The sequence below is a fragment of the Jaculus jaculus genome, chromosome 19 (assembly GCF_020740685.1).
Source record: "Jaculus jaculus isolate mJacJac1 chromosome 19, mJacJac1.mat.Y.cur, whole genome shotgun sequence".
Classification (NCBI taxonomy): Eukaryota; Metazoa; Chordata; class Mammalia; order Rodentia; family Dipodidae; genus Jaculus; species Jaculus jaculus.
The window spans coordinates 17810627-17832471 of NC_059120.1; the positions used below are offsets into that span (position 1 = coordinate 17810627).

General features: G+C 42.6%; 1 protein-coding gene across 4 annotated transcripts; it reads right to left on the reverse strand.

Moving 5' to 3' along the window:
• Nucleotides 1–601: 601 nt before the first annotated feature.
• LOC101594249 (guanylate-binding protein 2) lies at nt 602–21311 on the reverse strand. 4 transcript variants are annotated; one of them, XM_045138190.1, is made up of 12 exons: nt 21177–21311; nt 18562–18670; nt 16420–16627; nt 15794–15921; nt 14743–14852; nt 11753–11949; nt 11206–11448; nt 8204–8484; nt 6016–6228; nt 3290–3392; nt 2633–2826; nt 602–915 (listed from the first exon to the last, which is right to left on the reverse strand). In XM_045138190.1, the coding sequence occupies exons 3-12, from the start codon at nt 16607–16609 to the stop codon at nt 805–807; spliced, it is 1770 nt and encodes a 589-aa protein (XP_044994125.1). In that variant the 5' UTR covers nt 16610–16627; nt 18562–18670; nt 21177–21311; the 3' UTR covers nt 602–804. The 4 variants fall into 4 exon arrangements, with proteins under 4 accessions (XP_044994125.1, XP_004653724.2, XP_044994126.1 ...); XM_004653667.2 differs by lacking the exon at nt 18562–18670 and having other exon boundaries at nt 21177–21302; XM_045138191.1 differs by lacking the exon at nt 18562–18670 and having other exon boundaries at nt 16420–16656; nt 21177–21234.
• Nucleotides 21312–21845: the final 534 nt, after the last annotated feature.

Sequence of the window (21845 nt, forward strand, 5' to 3'; positions counted from 1 at the left end):
AGGAGGCAGAGGTAGGAGGATCACCATGAGTTTGAGGCTGCCCTGAGACTATATAGTGAATTCCAGGTCAGCCTGGGCTAGAGTGAGATTCTACCTCGAAAAACAACAACAAAAAATTTTATTTATTTATTTATCTGACAGAGAAAGAGGGAGAGAGAGAGAGAGAGAGAGAGAGAGAGAGAGAGAGAGAGAGAGAGAGAGAGAATGGGCACTCTAGGACCTCCAGCCACTGCAAACAAACTCCAGACGCGTGCACCCCCTTGTGCATCTGGCTAACGTGGGGCCTGGGGAACGGAATCTGGGTCCTTCAGCTTTGCAGGCAAATGCCTTAACCACTAAGCCATCCCTCCAGCCCTGGGCTCCCTTCTTTTCAGGTGCTCCCCCCTTACTGCTATGGAGGGTTACATCTTTTCATCTACCTTCAAGGATAGAGTTTTCTATGGTGCCAGTTCATTGTGGCTTTAGTTCTGTGTTTGTTTTCCCCTACCTTCCCTCAAAACCTTTCCATCCCTATTGTCTGAGTCTTGAGTTGCCCATCAGGTATGTCAGCAACTCCAGCTGGTCCAAGTTAGGAACCACAGATAAGTGAGACCATGCAGCATTTATCTTTTTGTGATTGTTAAAACACCATTTTTAATACTTAAACTTCACTTTGAAAAATTTTATGGCCCAATAAGAAAAGCAAGCATCATGATTTTACATTTAGTCTAGGGGCAGGTGCTCCTCACTGTGAAGTTTTTCACTTAGCATATTCCTTGAGGCAGGGGAGCTGGAGCCAGGTAGAGAGAGTTGATCCTTAGTATCTTAGAGGATGGTACACTTTGCAGGATGAGGGATCATCTTCAGGATCTGGATCTCTCTCTGTAGTTTCTTGCTTTCCTCCTGGAACCCTTCCCTGAGAAGTTTTTCTTGCTGCTACAATGGAGAAAAGAGACTGAATTCATTCAGCTGGCCACATTTCTCAGATTGCCCAGTTGCTTCTCTTTTTGGTAGCTGCATTGATCTCTGAAGAACTTGTGTACTTGTTCCTTAAATCATTTTCTTCCTTAACTTCCATAATTTCTCCCCCACCTGTTATGCCTATTCAAAAATCCAGTCTTACCGCTTCTAAAATTACAAAGACCTATAATTCTGAGGGCCATTTATTAAGTCCTTTCACTCACGTGAAACAATCGTTCTGGTAAAAAGATCACATTTTCACTTGGCTTCATCTCTGAGCTATGAGATACAGATGCTCAAACATATATGTAAGAAGGTAAGAAAGATAGACAAAACCCTATAATCAAAAGTTCCAAATCAGTGCAGATGTTAGATCAGGGGATTTAGACCATGTCCAAAGCTGTGCTGACAGAGGTAGGTAGCAGAAGTAAGTTGAGTCAGTGGGGTCGGCATTGGCCCCCAGGATATGTCTGGGCCAACACTGAGATTCAGTGTAGATGTGCCTGGATAAGGGGATCATACTGGCCGCACTAGCACTTAACCAGTGTGCTTGAGTGAGGAGATAGTTAAGTGTCCTTACTCCTCAGGGTGCTTCCAGAGGTAAAGTTTTACTGTATATGACAGATATAAAATTGCTGTGGATCCCAGGCAGTTAAAAAGAAAAAAAAGCTGGCCAGCCGTGGTGGTGCATGCCTTTAATTGTAGCACTTGGAAGACAGAGGTAGGAGGATCTACCTGAGTTCCAGGCCACACTGACACTACAGAGTGAATTTCAGGTCAGCCTGGATTAGAGTGAAACCGTACCTCAAGAAAAAAGAAAGAAAGAAAAAAAAAAAAAAGAAAACAAGCTGGATATTGAATATTTTCTTAGGCAATTGAATGATTTTTTCATCCCTTTTGGTTATTTTATTTTATTTGTTTTTTTGAGGTAGGTTCTTGCTCTTGCTAAGGCTGACCTGGGATTCACTATGGAGTCTCAGGGAGGTCTTGAACTCAGGTAGATCCTTCTTCCTCTGCCTCCCGAGTGCTGGGATTAAAGGGGTGCACCACCACGCCCAGCTCCTTTTTGGTTATTTTATAGTTCATGAAATTACAATTTAGCACATGACAAAGTAACAGTTCCTGAGGTAATAGATGAGGACTTAGTCACAGCATTCCCAGAGACCACTTGGAGCAACACCTAGTAATGTTTATTAAAGGATTTCACCCAGCATTTCACAGCCCATAATAACTAGAGATGACCAATGGTAACACAAGCATATGGGAATGAAAAACGTAATAGAGAAGCATTAAGATCTCATCCTTGTACTTTTCTTTGGAGACGGGGAGAGAGAAGGTCTTTATTTCATAGCCCAGGCTGGCCTTGAACGTATCATTCTCCTGCCTCAGCCTCTTGATACATTTGGATATGGTAAAAAAATATTTTCACTTATTAATTTGTAAGCAAGACAGAGTAGAGGAGAGGGAGGGAGAGAAAGAGAGTCAGAAAGAATGAGAATATATGTGCTGTTGCAAATGAACTCAAGATGCATGCACTGTTTTGTGTCTCTGGCTTTCATGGGTCCTGGGACATCAAACCCAGGCAGTCAGGCTTTGTAAGCAAGCACTTTTAACTGCGGAACCATCTCCGCAGCCCCTGCATGCTGGCTTTGATCGGGGCATTGGAACTGACTGAGGCAGCGAGGTGAAATACCTGGAGCTTCAGAGTGATCATTTTGTCCTGCTCCACCTGCATCTGCTCTCTTTCCTCCTGCATCTTCTCAGTCAGCTGTTTGATATGATCGTGGTAGCTCTTTTCCTTCTGTTCCATCAGCTGCTGGTTCTTCTCGTGCATCTCTTCCAGCAGTCTGTTTGAAGCTTCGGCAGCTTCGGCCTTTGCGCGCTCCACTGAGGAAGAGGAGCAGAGACCACGAAGATGAAGGGGTCGGAGTTACTTTTGCCTTATACCCCTTTACAACAGTTCTCGAGCCGGCATGGTGGCGCACGCCTTTAAGCCCAGCACTCGGGAGGCAGAGGTAGGAGGATCACTGTGAGTTCAAGGCCACCCTGAGATTCCATAGGGAATTCCAGGTCAGCCAGGGCTACAGTGAGACCCTACCTCGAAAAAAAAACATTTTTTTTTTTCTCATGTCATTGAGAAAACTTCCTGTGATCATTTTGTACTGGATAACCAGGTAACAAAGAAGACAGGTAAGTACTCATGCTAGTGAGTGAAAAAACAAACAAACAAACACCACAAACCTAAGAATGATACTTGTGAATTTTTTTCGCCGATATGGTACTGTTTTGTGATACCACTGGAGGACATTTTAAGAGCTTTCCACTACCTGGAATGTTCAGCTGCTCTCACCTTCAATTTGTTTTTCCTTTTCTGTGAGTGACTGATCCGTGCTTAGAAGTGTCTCAGCCACATCTTCCTTGGAATCCAAGTATCTTTTCAGCATCTCTTCTGCCTAGTTGCACAGAGGGAACAAGAATGAAGAAACAGAGACAGTAAGCTGAAGGAAAACCATGCAACACATCTGTTAATTCAAATTAATGTCATCAGCCCTGTGACAATTAATGTTGTAATTCAAATAGCCATTCAACTTGAATAGATCTAAAACTGCCCTGAGGATTCTCCCCTACCCTCAAAACTGATCCTTTCCAATCACCCCAATTTCAATAACTGGTAACTCTATTCATCTTGCTGTATCCTTGATACCTCTTTGTTTCCCCATCCCATGGGTAACCATCAGATGATCATGCTGACTGTAGATTAAAGAATGTAACCAGAACCTGTCACGTGTCATTTAAACCCCCTATTCTAAGACAATGCCTCCTGCCTGAACTGCTGCTGCAAACCACGTTTCTCACAGAACCCAGAGATTTTCTGTGTGGTTTTGGAAAAGATCAGATCATCCTTTTACTGAGAGTCCTCTCCTGATTTTCTCACTCATCCAAATAAAGTTCGAGCTTTGTCAGTGTCCTCAAAGACACTCCCTTGTCTGGTCTCTCTGGCCTCTGCCCTTATCTCCTGGCATTTTCTTTGTACACTGACTACCAGAACATTAAGGTTCTCTCTAGAACATGGGCAACTTGTTTTTATGAATTATTTCTGTGTGGTTTCCTTCCTGTACACAACCATTCGGCTGATTGTCTTCTGTGGAGAATCTGCTGAAGCTTGACCTTGTCGTCATCAAGATGGTAAATTCTGTATTTTGTACTCAGTCTCCTTTGTGATGAAATTTTGACTAAAGGTGCATGATTAAAAATGTGATGTGAGGGCTGGAGAGATGGCTTAGCAGTTAAGCGCTTGCCTATGAAGCCTAAGGACCCCGGTTCGAGGCTCGGTTCCCCAGGTCCCACGTTAGCCAGATGCACAAGGGGGCGCACGTGTCTGGAGTTCGTTTGCAGAGGCTGGAAGCCCTGGCGCGCCCATTCTCTCTCTTTCCCTCTATCTGTCTTTCTCTCTGTGTCTATCACTCTCAAATAAATAAATAAAAAATTTAAAAAAAAATGTGATGTGAGCTGGAGGGATGCAAAGCCAAAGGACCCAGGTTCGATACCCCAGGACCCACTTTAGCCAGATGCACAAACAGGCGCTTCCATCTGGAGTTTGTTTGCAGTGGCTGGAAGCCCTGGTACACCAATTCTTAGTCTCTCTCTCTCTCCTTCTTTCTTTGTCAAATAAATAAATAATTAAAAATAAAATAGTTTAAAAATGTGATGTGATGTGACATACCTAGACAATCTTAAAGGGAGTGAAGGTACCATGGTTTTATCCTTCTTTTCCCTCATCCTTTCCTTTAATGTGCAACACTGAAATGAAGTGTGAAACTTTAGCATCTTCATTAAGTATGAATTTGGCTTGGAGATGGGATACCACAAAAGGAGGCTCATGCAATGGTGAAGCTATGATACCAACTCTGTGTTCTTTCTTCCTCACTTCTTGCACTCAAAAAAAAAAAAAAAAGATAAAACAGGGCCGGAGAGATAGCTCAGTGTTTTTGCAAAGCCTAACGACCCTGGTTTGATTCCCCAGGACCCACATAAAGCCAGATGCACAAGGTGGCGCATGTGTCTGGAGGTTGTTTGCAGTGGCTAGAGGTCTGGTGTGCCCATTCTTTCTCTCTCTCTTAAGTAAATAAATTTAAATAGATGAAACAAGGCTGGAGAGATAGTTTTAGTACTTAAGTGCTTGCCTAAGCCTAAGGACCCTGGTTCGAGGCTCAATTCCCCAGGACCCACGTTAGCCAGATGAACAAGGGGGCGCACGTGTCTGGAGTTCGTTTGCAGTGGCTGCAGGCCCTGGCATGCCCATTCTCTCTCTCTCTCTCTCTCTTTTCCTCTTTCTTTCTCTGTTACTTTCAAATAAATAAATAAATACATAAAAAAATTTTAAAAAGATTTTAAAAAGATGAAACATTTAGCCATTTTTAAACTGCTGTTGTTTAAAAATAATAAACAGCCAAGCTTAATCCTAGCTTATTTTACCCAAGTATAGTTCTCTGGAGCAATCAAGAGAACAGATTATGCTACCTGGATTTGGATTTAAGTTGGCTTGTTTTCTATGTGACCTTGAGTGAGCCCTTGTACTACTCTCTGCCTCAATTTCCATTTCCCTTTATAATAATAATAATAATAATAATAATAATAATAATAATAATGTATACTTTATAGAGTTGATGTGAGAATTAAGTGAGGGCCATATTCTTGTTAACTACTATTTCTATCCTAATTACTTATCTGTAAACTAGAATTGCATAGTGCTAATAAGTACTTTGAAAGAACTCACTTTTTTGTGAATTTTTTTAAATTGCTCTATTTACCAACTTGAGAAGTACTTGGCATGCAATCACTGGACAATCAGATGAATAAAAGAGTGAAGGAGTCAGTCGCACAAACATTTTCTTAGAGGAATCCACGTGAGCTTCCAAGAGAACTCACCACACAGCTCTCATGGATGATAATCTTGGACTCAGGGAAAGGTAGAGGTCACTGCCTACCAACTCTTGGGCCACCTTCCTGGTTCCCAGTGGCATTTCTGAGGCTCCTCAGCAAGCCCCTGGAAATGGTAACAACTGGTTCTTTTACCTGAATCCCCTTTCCAGGAGCCTGGTAGTATTTGGTCTTCAGCTCTTGAATCTTCTGAAGGAAGAGGAGGTAACCTCCCGGCTTAGAAAATTTCCCCTGCTTCACGTCCTCCTCCAGAGAGCTGAAGATGTCCTGCAGCAGAGCTGAGCAGCGATCTGATGACACGTCCACGTTCTGCTTAAGGAGGGCATTTTGCTTTGCTTCCAGCTTTTCCTGTGTGATGACAAAACAGCACAGATGGCTGGTGAAGGAAGAGGAGGAGGAGGCTCAAGAGGAAAAAGAGGAGGAGGAGGAGGAGCACACAGACTCCTGGGAAATTCTTGTCCTGTGCAGGTCATCATGGTGTCTCCGTGGGGCCACACTCTTCACCTCACCGTGACATTCTCTAGCATCTCGGAGCAGGCTGCATGGATCTCCACTTCTGTCTGATCTCCCCGCCTCAGAGAGGGCTTCTCAAAGAAGCACCGACCTCAGGAGACTTTTGACTTTCAATTCTCTGATTTCAGGGATAGTTCAGATGGCAAAAGCTGGAGTTGAGAGACCTGTGTGGACTTCCTGGACCTGCCAATGCTGTGGTTTTGTAATTTTGACATTTGACATTTGTACACTGAAGACCTCTTGTCTGTACTACAAGGGGAGTCACACCAATTCCAGAAGTTTCTTGTCTGGTGGATTCTATAAGGTGATGTAGAGTACTAAACTGTTAACTTCCCTAGAGGACCTCCCTAAGGGGAAATGTTCATTTAATATATTCATTAACATGGGAATATTTGTGTATTTTCTCATTATAACATTAATAAAATGATAATGTCATAGCATTTTCAGTCCTTAAAAAATATAGCGGAATAAGACATATATCTAGATCACATCAGTCAAAATAACTTAAATATCAAGTTTTTCCATCTCTTTTAGGTTGGAAAATTTTCATTTTTCTGCTGCCACTGACTACCAAGTTTTATCAGAACTGGAGACAGATCATCATAGGTCTAATTGTCATGCTCCCTTAGAAAAAGGCAGATTTAAAAAATATTTTCAAATGTGCTTATGATTTGCATATTTTTTTGTTTTCTGATTTTTCTTTCCTATCAAATTATGTAAAAAAGATATTGGAGGGTTATTAAAAAATTTTTTTCTCACAGATTATTTGCAAGGAGCATGAAAATAACCTTTTGAACTTTAAAATAAAAAAAATCATAAAAAATTAGGGTGGGGAGATGGCTTAGTGTTTGGGCCATCTGCCAGTAAAGCCAAAGGACCTAGATTCAATTCCCCAGGACCCACATAAAGCCATACATGCACAAGGTGGCATATGCATCTGAAGTTCATTTGCAGTGGCTGGAGGCCCTGGTGTTCCCAACTCTTTCTCTCTCTCAAATGAATAATAAAGCAAATAATATATCAAAATAGTCCTTTGTAAATGCAGTTGTGTAACTTACTCAGTTACTATTAAGAACATGGCACCCAGAGTGGGGAAATAACAAAAACATTTGTGTGTGTGTGTGTGTGTGTGTGTGTGTGTGTGTGTGTGTAAATTGGTTAGTTATGGTGCCATGTTTTCTAAAGCAAGCACCATTTTCATACCTTAAATTTTTTTTAAATATTTATTTGATAGAGAAACAGAGAGGCAGATATATAGAGAGAATGGGCACACCAGGGCCTCTTGTCACTGCAAACAAACTCTAGACTCATGTGTCACCTTGTCCATCTTGTGGGTCCCGGAGAATTGAACCTGGATCCTTTTGATTTTCTGGCAAGTGTCTTAACCCCTAAGCTATTTCTCCAGCCCCATTAAAAAAAATTTCTTTTGTTCATTTTTATTTATTTGAGAGTGACAGACAGAGAGGGAAAGAGAGAGAGAGAGAGAGAGAGAGAGAGAGAAAGAGGCAGATAGAGAGAGAGAATGGGTGCACCAGGGCCTCCAGCCACTGAAAACGAACTCCAGATGCGTGCGCCCCCTTGTGCATCTGGCTAACGAGGGTCGCAGGGAGTTGAGCCTTGAACCGGGGTCCTTAGGCTTCACAGGCAAGCGCTTAACCACTAAGCCATCTCTCCAGCCCTAGCCCCATTTTTCATACCTTCCAATAATGACTGTTAATATACGCAGAACACCAAGGCGGGAAGAGGAAGGCTATTCTTCCCAAGAAGGACCCAGAATTTTCTCTCTCATGAGGTAGTACACCACACATACCCCTAATTTCCTCTGGAACTTTTGGTCTTCATCCTTGAAGGAATTTTTCATGAAGACTTCAATGGCCTTGCTCTCAATGGTCCTGTGCAGGTCCAGCAGCTCCTGGAAGGTCTCCGTGGGCAGCTTCAGCTGCTGGTTCATCTGCTGGTCATAGTGGGCAATGGCCTTTTCCACTGCAGCTGAGTTCTCTATCTGAGCCAAGGCCAGGACTGCGTTCTCCACGCAGGGCAGTTCCCCGCTGCGGATGGCATTGACGTAGGCTATCACGAGGCCGTGTAGACCTACAAAAAAGGAGTTAAAAAAAAAATAATGACTAGCAATTGATGCGCACAGTCTTCTATTCAGTTGACTTCTCAGGATTTTCTGAGAAAGGATAATGATGGAATAGTTTATTCATCTCTGGGTCCAGGGGAGATTAAAGTCTCTTTCCCCTCTCCTTTGTCCACTCCAAAGGTAGATGTTAGATTGAATGGATCAGAGCAAATTTTTTCTTTGGAGGAGGGACTTAGATAATATGCCTAGTTATTTTATTATCCTTATTTCTTATTTTTCTCTCTTTCTTCTTTCTCATTCCTTTTTCCTTTCCTTATTAATTTATGAGAATGGCCAAGAAGAAAACTGGGCCTTTCCCTTGAGTTTAGTGGTACAGTCTACTAGTCCTGTGTCTGGCCTATACAACATAGGTCTTGTCAGATTGTGTCTCATAAGAGCTATAAGTAGATGGCCAAATCTTCCAGGACCTTTCAGTCCATAACCTGGAAAACATCACATTCTAGGAAAACCCAGTATTAGGTTTTATGTGACTCAATTTCAATCCTGTTCCATCTCTTCTTTTCCTACAATTCTAAATGCCATCTCTATAGATGTCATGAATTTTCTTCCTTCCTTTTGACATAATTTTTGGTATATGTTTATATATTGTTTGTTCTTTTTAAATTTATTTTATTTGTGTGAAAGAGACAAAGAGAGAGAAAGAGGCAGGGATAGAGAAAGAGAGAAAGGCAGAGAGAGAGAGCAAGAGAGCGAGAGAGAGCGAGCACGCCAGGGCCTTTCACCCTTTGTGAATGAACTCCAGATGTGTGTCCCCTTGTGCACATGTGTGACATTGCACACTTGCATCACTTTTGTGTTTGGCTACTAATGGGGACCTGGAGATTCGAAAAACCTTTCTTGGGCATCGCAGGCAAGCGCCTTAACCACTAAGTTATCTCTCCAGCCCTGTTTGTTCTTTTGATACAGGATCTCATGTACTGCACACTGGCTTCAAACTCACTGTTTAGCCAAGAATGACTTTGAACTCATGATACTCCTGTCTCGACTTCCCAAGTGACTGACTGGATGGATTATAACTGTAGGCCACCAGTCTCAGTTTATGTGGTGCTGGGGATGGAACCTAGGACTTCCTGCATGCTGGCTATGCACTCTACTGCATTCCCAGCCCTGGATATAAAAATATCTTGGATATATAAAAATGCATGGAAGGTATTCCTTCCTCAGTGTAGAATCTGAAGGAACTACACATTAAACAATCCAAATACAGACAACTTCATCTACTCTTAAAATGGGTTCTGCCTCCTCATGTTATCTCTCAGTAAATAACACAAGATTCAACAAGCAGCTGCTCAGCTTCCATCTCTGGTGGCACATTTACTCACTTTCTTCTTAGCTCCTCCACATAGCCACCTCCCACTGTAACCAAGCCTTTGGAATGTGACATTGCAATGTGTTAGCAGGACAAGATGGATGAGTCAGTGGGAAAAGTGTTTTCTATGCAAGCATGAGAACATGAGTTTTGATCCTGGGCACATCCACATAAAAGCCAGGCACAGCAGGGCCTGTCTACATAGTCTCAGTACTGGGGAGGTAGAGAGAGAGTTAGCTAGCTAATTTAGCTGAATTTTTGAGGGCCAAGTAAAGTAAGAGACCCTCTCACAGATACTAACATATGCAAGATAGAAAACTTTAACTTTCAGCCCACAATCCCCTAAGATCCTTCCATTTTCTTATATCATCTGTCTGTCGTTTGGAGAACTCACCCCTTCATACTTCACACATCAGGGAACCTCTCTCCCAAGCTCCTCTTTCCGGTCCATGTCTCTCTTTAATTTTCCTGAAGTTACAAAGTTGTGTCCTGCCCTAGGCCTTCTGATATTCCATTATTTTATTCTGAAAAGCTAGTCTCTGTTCTTCTGGGCAACTCCCACCTATTTTCAAGTTCTCTCACTGTTCTCTCTGTCCCAGTCCAAAGTACATCTCATCTGACTAAACCCCTCCTAAAGCAGCCTCCCATTTTATTAATTCTGTGAATTCCTATTTATCACCATGAATTTTACTCTTAAAATATCTTTTGCAGCCAGGCATGGTGGAACATGCCTTTAATCCCAAGACCTGGGAGGCAGAGGTAGGAGGATTGCTGTGAGTTTGAGGCCAGCCTGGGACTACAGAGTTCTGGGTCAGTCTGGGATAGAGTGAGACCCTACTTCAAAAAAAAAAAAAAAAAAAAAAAAAAAAAAAAAAAAAAAAAAACCAAAATATTTTGCTCGCATATCCTAGAATGGGGATACAAATCACACCTCTTTACTACTTATTATAGTCAATGGCTTGTTCATTGGAGGCGATCTTTAAACATCTTTAGATTTGTGAGCATGAAAATTACACCAGTTAGTGCCAAACTCATACTTAAATATGTTATTTGCTTTTCTCTGATTTTTTTCTTCCAGGCTACTTCATAAGTAGAGGACCACAAAATTGGTGGAGAAGGTTTCCAGAATAGACTTAGGCTCTAATCTTTTTTCTGTTCCATACTACCTACTAAATATATGAGATGCTGAGAAATAGTTTAAGTTTTCAAATGTTTTCCATCAGAGATGAATATGCTGTGTTTTCAGGAACTCCACTGGCCAGTACCTCCCTCAGAAATGGCCCTAGCGTTTGCTTCCTTCCTACCCCTCTACAATGGGCAGGAGAGACCAGGTCAGAAGCAGGAAGAGAGAATGACTCACGAGGCCCATTGACGGTGATGCCACCAGGGAGCATCTTGGTACTGGAATGGCTGAGGATGTACGCGGTGAATTTGGCAACTTGTTCTAGAAATTCGGGATCCAGGTATTCCTCCCCTAACTCTTCCAGTTTTGTAAGGTGCTGCTTAGAAGCAGGCCGATCAAAGATGAAGCACTTCCTCTCTGGGAAAAACTTGCGGATGCATAGCCTAGGCTCATTGTAGCTTTTAGTTTTCTTGTCAGTCCCTGTATGATGGGAATGAGGTGCAGTAAGTTTCAAATGAATTATTTCAACATATAACCTTTCCAGTATCATAACTTTCATGAAGCCAGTGTAAGAAGAAAGATAACTTATGAGGAATAAGGAACACAAAAGTTCAGAAAAGTGGTAGGTAATGCCAGCGCAACTGAAATACAATGGCTTCAGTCAGGGTGTGCTTTCATTTTCCCTAACACAGGATAACACACCCCAAGGGCATGGTAGTCAGCTACAATGCAGAAATGGCCCTTATGATACTGTTTCTACTTATATTCCATCAAGCCTAGTAACCTTTCTTCAGAGTCAGGGCAATCTCCAGGTACTCATCGGCAGTGATGGGCTGTCCGTTCGCTTCCAGTTGCAGGCAGAAGTCTCTCAGCGTCCACACAAAGGTTGGGAAGAAACCCACAAAGTTAGCCGAGTTGTCTATTTCGCTCTGCTCAGGGGACGACTTCGCTTTGATGAGATTTGTCAGCTCCGTCACGTAGCTGGGATGTTAAGAAAATGTCACTTATATAGCACATATTCCACCAATGCCTCTTAAAGCGGACATTTCATATCCATTGCCTTATTTACTCTCAAAATGCACTCCTTCACATCTGCTATGAGCAGGTGAAATGTTAAGTGAAATAGTGCTTACCATCACAGGGCTGGTGGAGTAAGACAATAAACAGTAAACACACACACACACCCACACACACCCCCACCACACACACACACTAAAAAATCGTAACAAATACAGAAAAAAAAAAAGGACTTGCCAAAAGTTTACAGAACTAGATGTCTATATGTGGTGCTGGTTTATGTAATTGTTCAGGTAGCTGCATGTGATCTCTGAGGACCTGGATTAGCAGCTAACTGATTTGATGGAGCCACCCATGAAAACTCCAATGGAGGCACATTCTAGACAGAGGTCACTTCATGTGCAAACCCTCAGATAGGGAAACAAGTAAATCTAACACATTTAATATCCAGTTGTGGTAAGGTAGAAATCCTAAAAGAAATAGACATCAGGTTGTGGGAACTTTTTAAAAAAAATTTCTTTTGTTCATTTTTATTTGTTTATTTGAAAGCAACAGACAGAGAGAGAAAGAGACAGAGAGAGAGAGAGAGAGAGAGAGAGAGAGAGAGAATGGGGGCGCCAGGGCCTCCAGCCACTGCAAACGAACTCCAGATGTGTGTGCCTCTTATGCATCTGGCTAACATGGATCCTGGAGAATTGAGCCTCTAACCAGGGTCCTTAGGCTTCACAGGCAACTGCTTAACTGGTAAGTCATCTCTCCCACCCAGGTTGTGGAAACTTTATAGACATAAGCAAAAAAGCTTTAGGTTGGAAGCCACTGGTGGGATTTTCATGTGCAGAAGATATGATACACTGTTCTTTGAAAAGCTCAGACTGGCTGGGATTGTACCTGGGGGTGAAGAGCATAAGTAAAGAAATTTGGTAGACGAGATACCCATGACAGGAGACGATGACACTAGAGTTATTGTGGAAGATATAGTAAGGATGCATCAGTCTAGGGAAATAGCTTTGCTAATGGAGCCGAAAATATTTGTTAACTGCTCAATTTCTATGATATGCGGAAAAGATTATGTAAGATAATTTCTACGTTTTTCTTCTAGGCAACTCTGTGAATGATGTGGGAATTTAGTGATGGAGGAGGTTGGGGAAGAAGTTCTTTTGTGCATTTTGATTTTGTATTGCCTTATACATCTACATGGAGATGTTGAGTCAGCATCGAGATGTAAATGTAAAAGCTTGAACTTGGTCGTAACAGGAAATAGAAGCTTGGCAGTCCTTCTACAGAAAGCCGTGAGGCTGATGTTCTCATCCATTTAAAAATATTTGAAGACAAAGGAAAGAGGAGAGCCAGCTACAGAGATAGTTATGCTAACAAAGAGAAAGAGAACATGGCAAAGTAAGCTGAGGGGGCGGGGAATAAGGGTTCCCTGTGAGGAGGATGGAATACAAGAAAACTATAGAATTCTCATTCTGCACCTTGTAGCCTATGGCTCAGAAAGGGGACTAGACTACTTAGTGAAATGCTACTGGGACGCGTCAAATGAAATGAGAACTTCTCACTAGATTTCCACAGGGTTGTGGAAGGAGAGTGAGTGCAACTCATAAAATTAAGTTCACAAAATGGTGGAAATTATTAATGATGACATAGGGCTGGAGAGATGGCTTAGTGGTTAAGCACTTGCCTGTGAAGCCCAAGGACCCTGGTTGGAGGCTCGATTTCCCAGGACCCACGTTAGCCAGATGCACAAGGGGGCCATGCCTTTGGAGTTCATTTGCAGTGGCTGGAAACCCTGGCATGCCCATTCTGTCTCTCTGTCTCTCTCTCTCTCTGTCTCTCTCAAATAAATAAAAATAAACAAAAATAATGTTTTATGATGACATAGACCAGGAAATCAAGAGCGTGAAGGAAAACAAGAGATGGTGAAGGAACTTGGAGACCACAGTGTTGCTGAGTGTGTCTACTGGTTGCTAAAAAGACACTAGGGGTTAAAATCTTTAGCAAAGGAATCAAATCATGTGTTGACTGGGTTTAGAGCCCTTGCTTCAAAGAAAGTCTTCTTAGGTTGGAGAGATTGCTTAGTGGTTAAGGTGCTTGCCTGCGAAGCCTAAGGACGCTGGTTCAATTCTCCAGGACCCACGTAAACCAGATGCAAAAGGGGGTGCATGCATATGGAGTTTGTTTGCAGTGCCCATTCTCTCTCTCTCTCTCACTCATTCTCTACCTCTTTCTTTCTTAAGTAAGTAAATAAATAAACAAAATATAATAAAAAAGAGAAAGTCTTCTTTCTAGTGGTGTGAGAATAAGAAAGTGGAGATAAGTTGCAGAGAGGAGAAAGAAACACACCAACCTCACCTCTGAACCTCTGACATGTAAAGCATGGGCTAAGATGCAATCACCACCTCAGGCCACTTTGCAGGAGAAAAACATCATCCTCAGCAGAAAGCCAGGTGTCAGCTAGCAGACAAATGTTTATAGAAGATGATAAAAATTGGGAATTGTGAGAACCCGAGTCCTAAAAGTCGCTGAGAATTTGGACCTAAGTGAGAGATTAAGTCAAATAGGTTTACTCTGAGCAGTATGTGGCTGTGTCTAAGGACATGTATGACTGAGAAAGTTTGAACTTGGGGCAGTGATTGATGTAAACCCAGATGCTGAGTGTAACGGGATTAGTTAAGGAGGGACTTAGGAACTCCTCAGTCAGTCAGTCTGTCTGAAGCTCTAAGCTTAGTGCCATTTGGAACCAAACCAAAAGGATACTGCAGCTGGTCCATGGCCTGCTGGTTGATGGTTCCCACGCTGTTGTAGATGAACGTGCTGCTCAGAAGCACGGCCAGGGCAAAGATCCATGAGTCATTCTGGCTGTCACCCTACAAGCCAGTGCAAAAGTCATAGAAAAGAGTGAGTCAGAAAATGTCTATCCACTCGAGAGGCCAGGACTGAGGCTTTGCTGTGGTTCCCATTAGCTGTGGAATCACAGGTGAGTCATTTCCATGTGTAATAACATTTCCACCTGTGTAGTAGATTAATGAATGTTCAGTTCATGCTATGTGAATTTGGGGAGGCACATTGGCACCTAAGAGTAGTAATTTTGATCAGCTACAAAAATTCAAATTAGTGGCTGGAGAGATGGCTTGGTGGTTAAGGTGCTTGCCTGCAAAGCCTAAGGACCCAGGCTTGATTCCCAGTACCCACATAAAGCCAGATGCACAAGATGGCACATGCATCTGGAACTCATTTGCAGTGGCTAGAAACCCTGGCATGTTCTCTCTCCCTTTCTCTCCAAATAAATAAAATATTAAAAAAATTCAAGCTGGCTTTTTTAGCTTGAGACTCAATTCCATTCCCATGACATGTTGTGGTAAGGAACTTCTTACCAGTTATGAAAATAAGTTCCTTTCATTAGAAATTTCTAGACCCTAGAGTCTGGGAGTAGTGATATATGACCCTCAGTGAACATAGAAGGTGTGAGATTTCACAGGTAGAACTGTGTGGAAATGGACATTCTTATCATTTCTATGGGAGCAAGGTAAATATCAGGTGTGTTTGTAAGATGTGTAGTCAGATTTAGGAGCGCTGTTTGTAGTCTTCCTAAAACATTGTGCTGTGAAAGAAAAATAAGTAAAATACAATTATTTTCAAGGTTGATCCTTTATCATTCAATTGAATTAGTGTCCATTGTCAATTATGTCAAGTCAGTTGAAAGGATAGTACATTCAATATTGATTAGTCAGAAGCATAAATCAAAGAGTGGGGTGAAAGGCAGGCTATGGATTGGCCAGGAGTGGAACGGGAAAGATTTACTTTTTACCTTCTCCACATCTTCCAGACCCTCAGTGTCCAGCAGAATTAGGGTGTGGTCTGGCTTTTGGGGATGAGGCACACACCACATCCAGATTCCCTTGGTGTGAGATTGCACCGTGGAGCCCAGAGAGAAGCCTGCAGAGTGGGAACAAGAGGAGAGGTAGGGGAGACTAAATCGCTGGTGTTTCCTGAAGTTCAGTTGAAACTAGCATACTCACATGTGAGAGTAAAAGCAGCCTGTAAGTATTGATTTTAGTTAGAAGTCTAGAAATAGGGAAGTTAGACTATCCAATACCAATCAATATATTCATTTTCTACCTTAGGACTCAGGGGAAGCTTGCTCGTACTACATGAACATTCTACTCCGCTCTTTAACGCATCGTGATGGATATTAACTTTTATTAATGTGTGGCTTCTTCCAGACGGGCATACTTACACTTTTATATTGGAAAGTAATAGGGTAAGAAAAAGTTAGGTGCTGAATTCTCCAAGCAAAAACTCCACAGGGGGATAGAAAGCTGGCCTTCGATATTAACCCATGTCTCTAAATCTCTCTTTTCACATCCACTTACTGGATGCTGACAGTGTGGGTGGACAGAGGGGGCTTAGTAGAGCTTTCCTGGGGACACTCACCCTTTCTCTTCCCAGCCAGCTCGTTCATGAGGTAGGATTTGCCCGTGCGGTACGGACCCACAATAGCCGCCACCACCACAGGCTGCTTGATGGCAGACAGGATCTCCAGGGCTTCCCCATTGACCACTAGCTGCTTTTCAGCGTTCTCAATGAGGCACACTGGCTCTGGCATGCTGATCCCCGAGGTCATGGCCAGGCGGTCTCCTTTCTGCAAGGGGGAAGACACAATAGAAAACACTTTCTAATCGGTTAGCTGAGCTGAATTCAGTCATAGCGACTCAAATTGTCTTCTATCCTTGAAATTTGTTCCTTGGCTGAGGCGGGGGGAAGGGGCATTAGGGCTCATTTATGGCCTGACCCTCTGTCTCTCCTTAAAATAGCTTATTTTGAAGTTGATAGATATCCAGGAAAGTGTTCACTGGGTTCAAAGAGTTCCTATGTACCCCCAACTTTCTCCAGTGTTTATCTCTTATATACCAATGGCCAAAACTGCTATAAGCAAGAGCTATTGCTTATCACTCATTCACTCATTCATTCATTCATGTGCTTATTGGGTTGTATCTATATAGACTCATAAACATTCATTTTAGCCTGCGGGTTTCAGAAGTCTGTGATCGTTATTTATTTGATTGCTCAACCTGTTCCAGATTTCGTCATCACCATTCTGTTCCCATTCCCAGTCTCTTTTTTACTCTTTTAAGCCCATTCTCACCCATCCTGTTCAACCATCCAATTTGGTTCGTAGTTGGTTTATGTGTCTTGTCTTTCGTTTTCAAAATAAGCATACACATACTTTCTTATTCACCTTTCCTAACATGAAGGTCACATAGTATAGTTATAGACACATTCTCTTTTTTTTGTTTTGTTTTGTTTTTTTGTTTTTTTGAGGTAGGGTCTCACTCTAGCCCAGGCTGACCTGGAATTCACTAAGGAGTCTCAGGGTGGTCTCTAATTCATGGCGATCCTCCCACCTCTGCCTCCTGAGTGCTGGGATTAAAGGTGTGCTCCACCACGCCTGGTTTAGACACATTCTTAATCTCTCGGACAGGTGTAGGTAGCACTCAGCCTGTTTAAGCAAAGGTAGTCTCCTTACAGAACACCCTGGGATTCTGCTCACACTATGCTCTGAGAAGAGAGACTCTCTGCCTGATCCTGGAAGCATTGGGAACAATGCTTGGGGTATCTTTTTCTCCAGCTATTAAGGAGGCCTGGTTAGCCAAGTTGTCTCTTGCTTCTTGAGATAAGGAGTTCTTGCTTACTTTGTTTTGTATAAGCCATTATCTAGCTATATAAACTCTGAGTGAACCTTGTACGCTGAGCAGTTCTAATAGAAATATTGCAAAGTGCTGATTTCAGCACTCCTCTGCAGGGCACAGCGTGGAGCCCCTGGTTCGTGTTGACTCAGTCTCAGCCTCAGCTTCAGTTCCTCGCCACCAGTCATTCAGGACGGGCAACAAGTTTAGTTGGCACCAGGTGGCGCCAACAGACAACTCTCTACCCATTACACAGAGTTTGCTCAAACACTGTCTTTCTTCATTTGGTATTTGGATTGTTTCTGGTCTGTTGCAATTACAAACTTATGATCAACTCAGCTAACCTTATACATATAAATTTGTATATTTTTAAAGGTGTAACTTCAGAATAGATTCCTATACTTAGGTTACCAGGTCAAAAGCTAGAAAGAATGTAGCTTACTTAGGTATTACCAATTCCTTTCCAGAAAGGTATGCTATCATGCATCGTGACCAGCTCATCTCATAATACCTTTTTTCACAAAATGGATTTTTTCCTGATCTCATGTTTTCAGACCTAATAAAAGTTATTTGGATCTTAGTATTTGCATTAACTTCTTTGGACTGAATAGAGTTGATATTTTTGAATAGAAATCCATAGTAATATGCGGCCTTTTTCTGGAGTGCATTCGGTTAAACAGATTTTTGCTTTGCTTTGTTTGTTTTTCAATATAGGGTCTTGCTCTAGCCCAGTCTGACCTGAAATTCATTATGTAGCCCCAGCTTGCCCTTGAACTCACAAGCGATCCTCCTACCTCTGCCTCCCGAGTGCTGTGATTGAAGGAATGCACCACCATGCCAGGCCGGATTCTTTATTTTGATTACTAGTTTCATTGCTGTGAGCAAATACCTGACAAGAAGCAACTGAAGGGTCATCTGGGTTCACAGTGTGAAGGTGCAGTCTGCCACAGTGGGGTGTGCGTGAGAGCAACCACGTGAAGCAGCGGGTTCCAGCGTATCTGGTCAGAAGCAGGAGTGGGAATGGACAGGAAGCAAATCTGGTCCACAAAACCTCGACATCCACCCCCAGTGGCCACTTCCTATAGTGACACTATCTCCTGAAGGTTCCACTGCCTTCCAGAACAGCCCCACCAGCTAGGGACTGGGTGTTCAAACACTGTGAGCCTCTGTGGGATATTTCACATTCAAAGCACAACAAACTCCATGATAAACCAGTCTTGACCTTGGGTTTTGCAAGTACACTGTGGAACTCAGTTTCCCCAGTGGCTCCCTCCTTTCAGGGTGCTGACAGTCCCCCACCCTCCCACAGCTGGGCCTGCTCAGTCCCTTACTTGTTCTTAATCTTGGCTATGAATTAGTATTCACTTTCCACACATGCTTGGATTTCAAATCTAACACTGTTGATTATGCTATCATATTTTGATCAGTGTTTTTTTGTCTGTTTAGTTTCTTTGTAAATATATTTTATTTTATTTAAATATATTTTATTTATTTATTTACTTATTTGAGAGAAAGAGGGTAACAGAGAGAGAGAGAGAGAGAGAGAGAGAGAGAGAGAGAGAGAGAGAGAGAATGGGCACACCAGGGCCTCCAGCTACTGCAAACGAACTCCAGGTGCATGTGCTACCTTGTGCATCTGGCTTAAGTGGGTCCTGGAGAGTCAAACTGGGATCCTTTGGCTTTTCAGGCAAGTGCCTTAACCAATAAGCCATCTCTCCAGCCCCATTTGTCTGTTTTTTTGAGGTAGGGTCTTGCTCTAGCCCAGGCTGACCTGAAATTCATTATGTAGTCTCAGGGTGGCCTCGAACTCACAGAGCTCCTCCTACCTCTGCCTCCCAAGTGCTGGGATTAAAGGCGTGTGCCTGGCTGATCTGTGTTTTAAGACTCATTATTTATCCCCTCCATATACATCACCTGCACATGACTTTCAGTGATTTCAGCTAAGAAAGCCTTCACCGGTCAGCACTCTCTGCCTTCTGGGCTGTGAGACAGCCTCATTGGTATAATTGCTGGTACTTTGTCTTTAACCAGAACTTGACCGCTGGATATATTGAACATTTCATAAAGCTAGAATGAATAAAACGTCTCCATCTCTGTGACTTAAGAGAGTCAGACATAACCCTTGTGAACTCTGAGATATAAACTGATACAGATCACAGGCAGCAGCTTTTCATTCTGATCCTAGGACAAAGAACAGTTTGTGTGCTGGGGAGATGGCACTGCAGGTAACAGCACTTGCACCCCCCAACGTTGAGGGGTGAGGACAGGAGGATTGCTGGGGCTCCCTGGTCAGCCAGCCTGAGGAAAAGCCAAATGGGCAGCTCCAGTTTCAGTCGGAGACTCACAGCCAATGAAGTCAGGCAGAGCAATAGAAGAGAACACCCAACATGTTCCTCTGGCCTCTGTGTGTGTGCACATGCATACAGCATATGCACACACACAAGCATGCACACATGCATGCACACACACATGCACACATGAACATGCAAATACACACACATGCACAAATTCACATGCACATGTGCACACATCTACACACACAGCCCAAATAGAGAAAGCAAAGAGTGGCTTATGTTCACTTTGGCATTTATTACTTATGTCCTGTGTCACTTAAACTCAACAGAATGCCAGTCCTCCCTCTGTCTGGGAAAGAGGGCGAAAAATGTGAAAGCATGTTTCTGAATCAGAACCTTTTCCTCTGAGCAGCAGTGGAACCCAGGAAGCCTGTCACCATACAATGGAAATCAATCAGAATTAGCCCAGAAAAAGTGCCTGCATGAAGATTTCATAACTTCCCAAGTCATCAGTGGCATACTTGCCTAGTTTCACAATTTCCTTAACCAAGAGTTATGAAAACTGACAGCAGGGCTGGAGAGATGGCTTAGCAGTTAAGCGCTTGCCTGTGAAGCCTAAGGACCCCGGTTCGAGGCTCGGTTCCCCAGGTCCCACGTTAGCCAGATGCACAAGGGGGCGCACGCGTCTGGAGTTCGTTTGCAGAGGCTGGAAGCCCTGGCACGCCCATTCTCTCTCTCTCCCTCTATCTGTCTTTCTCTCTGTGTCTGTCGCTCTCAAATAAATAAATTAAAAAAATTAAAAAAAAAGAAGTGTGAAACTGAAAAAGAGAACAGTAAAAAATAAACATTAAAAAAAAAATACAGCAGAGTGAGAGCGAGAAAGAGGGGGTGGGGGAGGGAGGTAGAGGGAGAGAGAAATCTTGTCTGAGTCTTGTAGAGAAAAGATTATTTAAGATCACATCAGGAAAGCCAGGCATACCTTCATACAGTCCCAGTGCTGTCTCTGTGGCTCCACTGCTGAGCAAGGCCAGTGAATTCAACACAGCAAGATGAGTGATCACAGAGGGCACAGGCTACCTCCTACCATGCCCTGGAGTTTAAGTCACCTCCTGACCCTATCTGGCTCAGCTGTAGACTCCCTTGGAGAAGTCACGTTACAGAGAACCAGTAGTCTCTTGTAAACATCTTCCTGCCCTTGCCTCAGCCTTACCTTTATAGAGTTGGGCAGAAAACAGTTTCAACTGGAAGTTGGGTGACTGTCCCCTTCTCTTCTGAATCAGGCTTCTCCGTTTTCTTTTCTTTCTCACCAGCACTGTGTTTCCCGTTTTGTCCTCTGTCCTGGGGCTTTTAAATAAAGGCAGTGTTTCACAGATATTGAGAAAGGAAAATGAAAGCAAAAGTAGATGTCTCAACAGACGTCACAGGATTTGCTGAGTGGATACATGCTATCAGCAGGATCTCACATCATTTCTCAGCTACAGGTTGATACATGGTGTAGCTAAATTCTATAGCTCTTTTCTTGATTCTTAAAAACTTTTTAAAATCTGAATTTCTATTGGTATTCCTCTATAAAAGTCAGTGAGTTTTCTATGCTCATAATTGCAGTATTGAAATCAGTTGACAAATCTAATGATAATTATCTGATATCTTTGGTGAGGGAGACTAACTCATGCTTCTTAGTATTTTATCAGTTTGTGAGTACACTTTAAATATATAATTGTCTGATCACAATAGAAAGGTCTGCATGAATTTCAAATGCTCTTAGAAATTAATAAGCTGGTAGAAGTCTTTCATTTAAAAACTTTGTTGACAATATATATACACATAAATATATATTAGGTACATGTGCACATCCATACTATGTCTATGGAAGAGAGTA